The sequence below is a fragment of the Pinus tabuliformis genome, chromosome 9, assembly GCF_031772625.1.
Source record: "Pinus tabuliformis cultivar Carrire ecotype Pingquan chromosome 9, CPIR1, whole genome shotgun sequence".
Taxonomy (NCBI): domain Eukaryota; kingdom Viridiplantae; phylum Streptophyta; class Pinopsida; order Pinales; family Pinaceae; genus Pinus; species Pinus tabuliformis.
The window spans coordinates 186726463-186738063 of record NC_142307.1 but is presented as its reverse complement, the minus strand read 5'-3'; the positions used below and the strand labels follow the sequence as shown (position 1 = coordinate 186738063).

The window sequence follows — 11601 nt, the reverse complement described above, 5'->3', positions numbered from 1 at the left end:
AACAAACATCAAATTTTGTATGCAACTGTATTGAATAAGACTCGTGTATATATGCACCTTCTTTATATGACACATGCATATAGATCTCAGAATACTGAGGACTAGATTATTAATCATTGAACCATACATAGACCATTTCACCAGTTACAAATAATTGAACCAATCATATATTTCTGACCCAATTAGAGATGAAAAATCATATACCCAGTCAAACTTCTATACCATTATGTTGGCTTGAGGGGGCCTGACCTAGGTTCAGAGTTATTTAGCCAAACAAATCCCTGTACTACTAGCTCTTTCGGCAATAGCCCGCAGAGTGCAAACTGAGTTCTCACCCAAAGCAGTATGGGGGAATGCTGGAACCAAGTTTTTGCACCCTTGATATGTCTGAGGGGTCAGTTTAGTCCAACTGTAAATACCTTCGCACAGGTCACTTCGTGCACTATCCCAACCTGTGAGGCCTTCACAATCTGTTAGAATTGCCTTCGCGGAACCCTAACCAGGGGCTGAGGTGCTTTGGCGCTGGTAAATGCTACTGCCCCAAGTTACACCGCGTATCTTACTTATCTTCTTATAACAATTATTTACCTTTGTGTAAATAGATACTTTGTCTTATATTCTTTTTTTTTCTAAGTAAGAGTAGGGCCTTCTATTTCATTAATAAAATACATAAATTACAATGATCCACCTGGAGTTGTGGAAGACGGGAGGGACCTGAAAGCCCAACCGAAAATGGGTAGACCACCCAACTACTAAATTCGAACAAAAAAGAAGCCAGAAGTCAGAAGTGGTTCCAAAAAATAGGAACAAAGCTAAAGTCAAAAGCAGGAAAGATGAGCTGGCATAAACTTATCCGACAGATCAAGCAACCAGAACTGAAGATCTTCACCAAAGATCCAGCATACCCAAACCAACGGTGGAGGAAAAAAATGCAACGGTAAGAAGCGTGACCCTTACCAAACCTGACCACCAACTAGCACATTCAATCCCAGTCGTCAATCCGCAGTGGATGATCCAACGGCTAATGATCATATCGCACTGACCAACGTGACTAAAATAGCGTGCGATAAAGGTAGTTTTCGAACTGACCCCCCCGCCATTTGTCGTGCTCTGAAGGTGTTCGCTAGAAAAAATGAAAAACCATTTTCCGCCCGCGATCATCGAAAAACCATCCTCCACCTGGTATTCCGGTGTCAACCCGCGACCGTAGTCAGAACTGACCACCAATGCAAAAAATGGAGGGAACGGATGAGACCCACAAATAGAAAACGGATAGAAGACCCAGCGGGCCCCACAAAACCACATGGGAAATCTCAACCGTCCAACCCGAAGGCCAAATCTGATGGCCAGGAGCAATATCGCAGCGCCGAACCCGACCACACTATAATGTGATATGAAGGGCGGTTTCCACAGCTGCCCCTTGCCACGTGTCGTGCATTCTATGGGATCACTGTCAAAATAACAAAACCACTTACCACTGAGAAGCTGTGCAATCACCGGAAACTCGCCCTTTGCCATGATCGCAATCCCGGAAGCAGGAAGGGGATGCCAACTGCGGCACCCCATTAAATGTTCATTTCTCCAACTCGTACTATATACCCTAGAACTGATCCCGAGTTTATTAAGGAGATAGAACCACAAAGTGAAACCCAAAGGCCTAGGAAACCTTGTTGAGATGGACCAGGAGTAGTTGCACCCAAACCAGACACTTAGCCTCACAGGAACATCCGAGTGGGCCAAGAAGGAACCCTCCGGCGACATCAAATCGTTGAATTCAACCTCACTCGATATCGGAAAACCTCCTTGTCCTCAGCAGCTTGATCCTCACAGATAGCCTTTAGACGACTTGGAGGAATTTCTTGCCACTTTATCGCCTTTCCACACTTTGCACTGCTTGCCCCTTGATTGGCCAGTAAGTCAGCTAGATTGTTGGCCTTACATCGAACGTGGTTGAAACTTATGGTATGGAGACCCTGAAGATGTATTTGGATTCTTTGAAAAACCTGGATCCAATGACTCGAGACTCTTTCCGGTGCAGAACCACAGCTGATTCTTTTCGCTGCGTTGATAGTAATCTCCGAGTTTTCTTCCACAATGATATTAGAGCACTGATTCTGAGATAGGAACTCAAGGCACTGATCCAGTGCCATCACTTCCGCCATTTTATTGGTAGCCCTGCCTAAATGGTAGTGGAAGATAAATATAATATTGCCCTCGTCATCTCTTAAACCTCCTCCATAACCAGCAGTTCCCAGATTGCCTTCGGAGGCATCATCAATGTTGAATTTTAGAAAGCCTTTAGGTGGGGATTGCCAGTAGTCCTTTTCTATTACCATGGTTTTATTCTTTCTGTTTCTACCTTGAGGAGTTATCCCCTGCAATCCTAGTTGCCTGAGAATTCTATGCTCTTCATCTGAAGGGGGATTCGAGGGGATATTCTTAACAGTAGAGCTGACTGTCTCTCTGATCTGTTTCAAGATAAGATCAAGAAGATGTTGTGCTGAAGACTTACCATTCTTGAAAATTCTTTTATTTCTCTCTTTCCAAACGTTCCAGATAATAAAGCAGGGTGTGAAGGTCCAGGCCAAATTTAGGACTTCATTCTCCTTGAAGTTCGTTCTCGAGTGGTTTAGGGTGTTTATGATACTTCCTCTGTCCCTATCAAACTGCTGGAAAATTGCAGAGAACAAATCCCATAGCCAGGTGGTATAAGAGCAGCTATTGAGAATGTGCTCCATTGTCTCCTCTTGCTCCTCACAAAGCTGGCATCTAGAGGGCCCCATAATTCCCCTTTTCCTAATATTCTCCCAAGTTAATATTTTCTTATGATGAACCAGCCACATAAAAGTCTTGATCTTCATCCAACCTTGCTGCCTCCAAAGCTGTGTCCAGGTCTTATCGGGAACACTATACTTTAGCCCAAGTAGACAACCTGTTAGCGTTGGAATCTGACTCAGGCTGAGGAAGGCAAAACGCGAGGCCACATCAAACCATGCTCAGCCTTGTAGCTAGCCCTACGAGGACAGGAGAGGGCTCTCTCCGGGTCTATCTTGGCAAAAGGTCTTCAAAGGGGCTGAGATGACTCAAAATTAATACTGATTTTACACTAGTAAAGCGATAGGAAAGTTTGACTTAGATTTTTGAGTTTTTTGTTGGAGAAACGAGAAAACCAATTTTGGGTCCGGGGATAAGGCCAGATCTTTGCAGAATTCGAGTTGGGGCGAGGTAGGCAGTAGTCTTGATGCCTTTGATCAGGTGTATGGATGGATCAGAACGACAAGGAGTTGAAGAGGGCAAGGGAGAACATGGATCCTCCCCAAACTGGTGAAAACATGTAAAACTAAACAAATTTAAAGGAAGAGCACTGTAAACAATGGATTCAACCTCATTTACTCATTCATTTAGTTTCAGAAGCATAAGAAGGGAATGGCATACATTAAACATGAATAAACTTACAATAAACTGAGAGATAACACCATCAAGAACTCAAAGCCACAAGAATCCCAACAGGTGCTGTAAAACCTTTGATCTTTCCTTAGCCAAAATATGAAAATATGTACAATAGTGTGCCAAAATCTTCCCAAGAGTCCAACCCTTGCTACTGACTGAAAATTTACATAATATAGACTAAGTCAACCCATTCCCTAACCTCTAGGGGTCGAGCTCCTCCTTCTAGGAGCAGTTTTAACCAATTCTAAACATGGAGCAAGAATCTAGGTGACCAAAACAACCTGCCTCTAAAAAGAAGGAAACTGATTCATTACATTAAATTTTTGCTATTTTGTGAATGAATCATCTAGAATATGGTAAATAAGTGCCAAGTTTACATCATGTACATCAAATTATATCAAACTGGGTCAAAAATCACATCAAGAGGTGAAACCGGTCATAACTGGCCGAAATTTTGGCCGACAAACTGAAAATGATGCTCAAAGGGGAGCTTATTCATCACAACCTACTCTAACAGTTTCATTCATCACCTGATCAAGTGAAATGAAACAACCAGTGCAACCAAGTAAGTATTCCATCTGCTGTTCGAATTTTCCGCAAGTGCTCACTTATGAACAACAAGAGAGAACTACTGAAAGGCAACTCCCATGATAACTTAGAAACAGATCCGTTGAATGATATGAATTCTCTATCTGCCTCCAAAAACACTGCATAAGGATCTTGAAATTCAAGCACACTGGAACTTAGCTCATCCAATGGATTACTTCTCTTTTCCTCATACCATGAATGCAAACTTTGATCTGAGCCTTGTGACGAGACCTCTGCTGAAAATGACAAAGAAACCGGCTGCCGGATCAAGTTTGTATCAATACACGTTTCAAGCTCACATATAGTCAATGGAGAGAGACTTTGACTGCAAACCTCATCCAAAACATCAGCTATTGGATCATGAAAAACTTGAAAAGACTGTTGCAACCCATTTTCTATTGGTTCCAATGTGATTACATGATTGCCTACATGCTGCTCATTCTTTACTGAAGATTTACTTTGCAATTTTCCCTTCAAAAGCTGAAATGATTCAAAACAGAAAGGTAGGGAACCTTCTTGTATCATTTGATCATATGTGTCAGCTTCCATGCCTTGATCTGCAAATTGACAATCAATGGCATTCGGGGGCTGCAAAGCTGAATATGAGAAGTCTTGAACAAGATTTTTATTGCCTTCAAGATGGTCTAGATCAAGACTTGTTGACAGCTGATTTCTGATTGCATGGAAATTGGCTCTGATGAACTGACATGAATCAAAACAAAAAGGAAAAGATCCTTCACTTACTTCAAAATTTGTTGAACTTTCCTCATCACTGTCATAGCTGATATGCATCGGTTGATCATTGTACTCGAGCTGTTGTATGTGAACTTCTTCCTCCTCCCACAAACTAGCTGCTGATTTGTCTGCAAGATTAGCTTCTGTTTGGAGAACATAATCATCATTATACTGATCAAACTGAGGCAAATCATCAGTATAAAAGACATCATCAAGCATACATGTCATATCAATAGATCTCTCTTCACCAAGGTGATCTGCAAAACAATCATTATCAGATCTATGACAACTAGGATAAGAAACAAAATGTTTTGGAGCAGCAACTTGTTCTTCTTCAATCAGCGAGCCATGAGCTTGAACATCATAATCATTCCTTGTGGTGATCCTGTCCATCATCTTTTCCACTGCACTTACCAAAATGTCAAGCTTTACCTCTAGAGATGTCAATTTTTCCGGATCTATGTTTTTCATCTATTCTTCCTTCATCCTTGCCCTTCAAATCAGCAGATGAGCCTCTACATTTACTGCACTGTTCTGCATCTCGTGAAGTGTTGCAATATCCCTTTCTCTCAGATGAAACTCCATCTCCGGATCAAAGGCACCCTGATAGTGCAAGAGAGCAGATCTAGGAGTAGGCATTATCTCAACTAGCATTGAATAATAAACTTGATTAAATCTGGCCGAAAACTGTTGTAATGTCTCCCCTAGTAGTCTTTTCAGCTGGTTATACTCTTCTACAATCAAGAAAAGGTTCTGCCCGATCATCCACCTGTCGAGAAAAACTTTGACGAACTGCCGGAAATCTGAGATGCTCGTATCAGGCAGGGTTTTGAACCAACTCTTCACTTTAGCTTGCAAAGAAAGAGCAAAACGCCTTATACTGACATCTTCTGGATCAACTTCAAAAAGGTCAAGAAAGGACTCAAAATTCTGCACATGTTGCTCAGCGTTGACATTCTTACTTTCACCATCGAACCTCGGCAAGTATAGATCATAGTTTTTGGGGAAAGCATGAAGAAAAGAAGGTAAAACAAGAGGTTTATACCGATCTGGAATTTTACAAGGTGTAGGGGTATGTACAACAGGTATAGAATCAGTCTTGGTCTCTTGAGGTTCATCAATTTGAAGATGGTCATCACAAAATTCAGAAAAAGGATCCTGATCAAGCTCAAAGGCATGCAAATCTTTGGTATTCACAATCTTCAAAGGGAAAGAATCAAATGCAGGCCTGGAATCTTTTCTCAAATACAATATACTTTGCAAAACCTTCTTGACATTCTTGGGAAAAGAGAAGAGATAATTTATGAAAAAGAACAAAATGTCTTGGATGAAATTCCAACATGAATACCTGATCTGTCCATGTTGTCCTTTCATGTTTTTGCTGGTCGGGATCATCCTCCAGTGGAGTCTTTGGATCTGATATCAAAAATGATTTAGAGTCACCAGGTGAATGATTTCAGCCTTGCAAGTGTCTGATCGTTGTCCACCATCAACAATCAGATATGAACTTGATACATGTACTGGGGTAATTAACAAGTTAAATGTCACGTTTACAAGCTAGACCGGAGATTGACTGAAGCAACGTTTATCTACTTCCGCTAATGCAAAGCAAAAGCGTTTCGAAGGCTACCTGGCATAACTTCAGGCTCTGTTTGTAACTATAAAACAAATGACATCAACAAGCAAACCATTTTCTTCCCCAGTATGGTCGCCACTATGTTAGTGTTGGAATCTGCCTCAGGCTGAGGAAGGCAAAACTCGAGGCCACATCAAACCACGCTCAGCCTCGTAGCTAGCCCTACGAGGACAGGAGAGGGCTCTCTCCAGGTCTATCTCGGAAAAAGGTATTTAAAGGGGCTGAGATGACTCAAAATTAATACTAATTTTAGGCTAGTAAAGAGATAGGAAAGTTTTATTTATATTTTTGAGTTTTTTGTTGGAGAAATGGGAAAACGAATTTTGGGTCCGGGGATAAGGCCAGATCTTTGCAGAATTCGAGTTGGGAAGAGGTAGGCAGTAGTCTTGATGCCTTTGATCAGGTGTATGGATGGATCAGAATGACAAGGAGCTAAAGAGGGCAAGGGAGAACATGGATCCTCTCCAAACTGGCGAAAGCATGTAAAACTAAACAAATTTAAAGGAAGAGCACTGTAAACAATGGATTCAACCTCATTTACTCATTCATTTAGTTTCAGAAGCATAAGAAGGGAATGGCACACATTAAACATGAATAAACTTACAATAAATTAAGAGATAACAACATCAAGAACTGAAAGCCACAAGAACCCCAACAGGTGCTGCAAAACCTCTGATCTTTCCTTAGCCAAAATATGAAAAATATGTACAATAGTGTGCCAAAATCTTCCCAAGAGTCCAACCCTTGCTACTGACTAAAAATTTACATAATATAGACCAAGCCAACCCATTCCCTAACCTCTAGGGGTCGAGCTCCTCCTTCTAGGAGCAGTTTGAACCAATTCTAAACATGGAGCAAGAATCTAGGTGACCAAAACAACCTGCCTCTAAAAAGAAGGAAACTGATTCATTACATTAAATTTTTGCTATTTTGTGAATGAATCATCTAGAATATGGTAAATAAGTGCCAAGTTTACATCATGTACATCAAATTACATCAAGCTGGGTCAAAAATCACATCAAGAGGTGAAACTGGTCATAATTGGCCGAAATTCTGAGCTGGAAAGTGAAAAATTGACCAAAATCTGTATGCGTAGCGCCCTTGAGCCATACGTGTAGCGCGACTTTCAACCTGTTTTTGGGGCACTTCCTGGCATCCAAATTGAGCTCATGATAGCTCGTTGGAAATCCCTGGATGTTGGCTATCCAACTCAAGTGGAATTTTTCAATTTGGAGCTCATTTGCCCCTCCAAAACTTCATTCTCCCAGAAGTACTTCCTGCTGGTGCAAAAGGTGGCAGAAAGGTGGTTTTCATGGTGTTTTTGGCCCTTTTGATCATCCAGAACTTGATGAAATGCTTCGGCAATACTTGAGCATGCATAACTTACCATGAAAAACCCAAAAATATAAAGTTTTCCTCCAGCAAGTGTCCCAATCATAAGCGAGCGCATCGACGCGCCACTCGTATAGCTGAAAAATCTGTTTTTAGGCCAAAACATTTCAAAATGAAAAACATTTCTCTGAATTTGCTCAAATTCGGAGTGAAGACCCTCCATCATGTATCATGCCCAACCAATGAAGCCTCGACCAAAATCTAGAGTGGATCAGGTGTTTCATGGCGCTTCAGTGTCCTCCTGGTGTATGCAGTTCAGTGGTGAAATCTCTGTCTTGGTTGTATGATGCATTGTTGTCCGCCTCTATGATGTTGCAAAATCTGTGTTGGCTTAAATGAGATGAAGAATGAGGATTTGGTACTTTTGTTTCAAACGCCAAATGTGGGAGGAACTGTGGGAAATAGGGCCGTGTGAATAGTGGACTGTGGGAAAATGAGCTATGGGAACAACATGATTCAATTAAGTGAAGAAAATATGCTTGAGTCAAGTGAAATTAAGGATGTGAGCACAGTCATTTGACTGTATGGAATTTTGGAACCTATAACTGATATGAAGGATGGAAAGTGGTAACAAATGGCAAGTTTTAGGGATGGGATATAGGGAAATAGGAGAGGGACGAAGTGATATGAGTGATTTTAAAGGGAATAGGGAAAAGGGAGGCATTGTATGATGATATGACAGTAGTGGGGAAAGGAAAATACAAGTGAGATATGGAATGTTTTGGCACCAAATTCAAATTCTAAAACTTCAAATTCAAACCCTAAAGAGGCATTTCTTTACAAGAGAGTAGGGTTTGTGTTTTTCAACATTCATACTCTTACAACCGATCTTCAAACAACTCCAAACACTGACCAAAGATAATAGCAAGATGATTTAAACTTACAGGAGGCAAAGGAGACTGAGAGAATTTGAATTTTGAAGAGCAGTGGAAAATTTTTTGTGTTCTATCCCAATGCGTAGCACTCCTTATATGCGTAGCGCCCGTGTTATTTTGCAAAGGCAGGGGAAGCTATATGCGTAGCGCCCCTTATATGGGTAGCACCATTTTGCAGGAGGCTTTTGGAGGCCTTCCCGGTGTCCAAATCGGGCGCAGGATAGCTCGTTGGAAAGGTATTTGAGTCTATTTTCTAAACCATTTGGAATTTTTCAATTTGGTATTTGAGTCTACTTTCCAAACCAATTGGAATTTTTCAATTTGGAGTTCATTTTCCTTGTCAAAAATCAAATATCCCAAGACTGGTCAAAATGTGCCAAATGAGGCTGCCTCAAGGCAGAGTGCTGTTGCAGTCAAGTTTTGAATGCCTTCCTCAACTCCAAATTGAGCTCATGATAGCTGATTGGAAATATATTTTTGTCTAGTTATCCTTTGACTCATCAAGAAAGTTATTTGGCCAACCAAGCTGGGAGAAAAATTGATTTTCCCAAGGTCATCTCAGAGGTGCATCAATTCTCCCAAGGCGATTATATTTTTGTCATTTATCTAAAACCATGACACCTGTGTAAAAAGTGAAGGAGGTTTTCTTCCTTGGCCTATTGTAGAAAAAAACTGTGCTCATTTTTCCCAAATTCATCTTTGATTGCTCAGAAACATCATTTGAGTAAAACCTACCTCGATGTGTGGAACAAGAGATTTGTCGAAATGAAGCGAAATGAAGGGGATAAGGAGCTTCTGAATTCTTGAGGAAATTTTGGGAAGTAGGGAGGGATGTTAGGAAGTAGGGGAAAGTGGAATATCAGAGATTGAGTTAGGGGAAGGGGTCCAAAAGGGAAAAACACAGGCCCAACCTAGAAAATTGCCACGTTGTAGCAAGAAACTAGGGTTTGTGCGAAAATGAGGAATTTGGGGGATCTCAGTGATGGGAAGTGTTTAATAAGGTACATTAATGATAGGGGAAGGTGTATGAACATCAGGATATAAATTTTTTCGATGATTTGACCATACAAGAGAAATTACCTCCAAAACCCTAGGAGAGGGAAATGGACCTTACCAAGGCACAACTAAAGCATGAATAAGCTATAAAATGACCCAATGGAACTTGACATGATGATGACAACCCTCTGAATGATGATACACTCAGCTGAATGATGACATGGACTGCCATTTGGACAACTTTGAAAAGAGGGAAAACAAACCCTAGACCTAATGCCTAGTGACCAAATTTTGCTTGAAGACTCTTTGAAATGACAAAATTGACCTTGACACCTTAAAATCACTTTGTAAGAGCATATTTGATCACTGGAGGAAGGCTACAAAGGCTGACACTAACACAACATTTATCTTCCTTAAGATTAAAGTCTCCTTGCTTGTTATTACCCTATCTCAATTGATCCTGCCCTTCTGTTTTTAAGATCATCCTTTTCTTGAGCAGGTCCTCTAGAGCCTCTGCTTTGATTTTTAGGGGGCTGTCATCACCACATTCAATGTTTCTCCAGCTTCTCCATTTTTCAGGGGTCTGCAAAAGATCCCAAAAATCCTTAACTCTGATTAACCCTTGTGCATCTGTTTCCTGCTTTAGGTTAACAAAGTTCTCTGTTAATAGAATTGGTTCCTGCTGCCATTTGTCCTCCCAAAAAAGAGCTAGATCTCTTGCTCTAATTTCCCAAAAACTATTCTTTTGAACTAGAAATTTGTTATCCTAGGCTCTGTTCCATATGCAGGAGCCTTTTATAGTTCCAACCATTCTTATGAGATCATTATTGTGCCACGAGCTGGCATACTTCTCTTTCCATATCCTTGCCCACTGAGCTTTTGGCTCCTTCACCCATCTCCACCAGAGTTTGGCTCCTAGAGCTTTACAAAGAATCTCTTGATCGTCCAGGCCCAGGCCCCTCTGACTCTTGGGTTTGCATATTTTTTCCCAGGAAACCAGGGCCCATTTCTTTCTAGTTTCCTCCTTTCCCCATAGGAAGTCTCTTTGAATGCCTTTGATTTTCTCTAGAACAAATTTTGGAACTGGGAGCGCTGATAACATAAAAACTGGGATGGATTGAAGAAAAGTCTTAGCAAGAACTAACCTACCAGCCAGATTCAAGGCACGGAAGGTCCACTTATAAAATCTATCCTGCATCTTATTAAGTATTGTTTCCCAAATACTCTTATGTATGGGTCTGGAAGTAAGAGGTATTCCTAAATATTTAGAGGGGAGGGAATCCCTTTGAAATCCAAGAATTCTCGAGATGTTTCTTTGGATGGCAATGTTAGTGCTGAAGAAGAAGATTTTTGATTTAGAGAGGTTGACTTCCATACCTGTAGCCAGGGAAAAATCTTTGAGAATTTGTTTGAAGGCCAAAGCCTCTTTGACTGTTGGAACACCTTGCAGTAAGGTATCATCAACAAATTGTTGATGAGTCAGCACAGAGCCATTCTCTGAAATTTGAAGACCCCTAATTTTACCCCTATCCTTGGCCTGCTTGATAGATCTCCCAAGCCCTTCCATCATAAGAATAAAAAGGAAGGGAGAAAGAGGGTCTCCCTGCCTGAGGCCTCTAGAAGGATTGAATATTTCTGAGGGGGATCCATTAACTAGAATGGAAAAGCTGGAGGAGGACACCAGTGCCATAACCCATCTGACCCAGTTGTGGTCGAACCCAAAGGCATAGAGAACCTTCTTGATGTAATTCCAATTCACTTTGTCATATGCTTTGGAAATATCCAATTGCATGATCATCCCCACCTATTTTTTACTAGTTAGCGTGTGCACCACCTCGTGTGCTTGAATAATGTTGTCAAGAATCTGTCTTCCCTCCACAAATCCTAATTGTTCTTCAGACATAAGCGAGGGGAGGAGAGGTTTGAGTC

General features: G+C 41.1%; 1 protein-coding gene across 1 annotated transcript; it reads right to left on the bottom strand.

Moving 5' to 3' along the window:
- Positions 1-1760: 1760 nt before the first annotated feature.
- LOC149147752 (uncharacterized) lies at positions 1761-2738 on the bottom strand. Its single transcript, XM_089441936.1, has one exon. The coding sequence runs from the start codon at positions 2736-2738 to the stop codon at positions 1761-1763; it is 978 nt and encodes a 325-aa protein (XP_089298062.1).
- Between the last annotated feature and the right edge of the window lie 8863 nt (positions 2739-11601).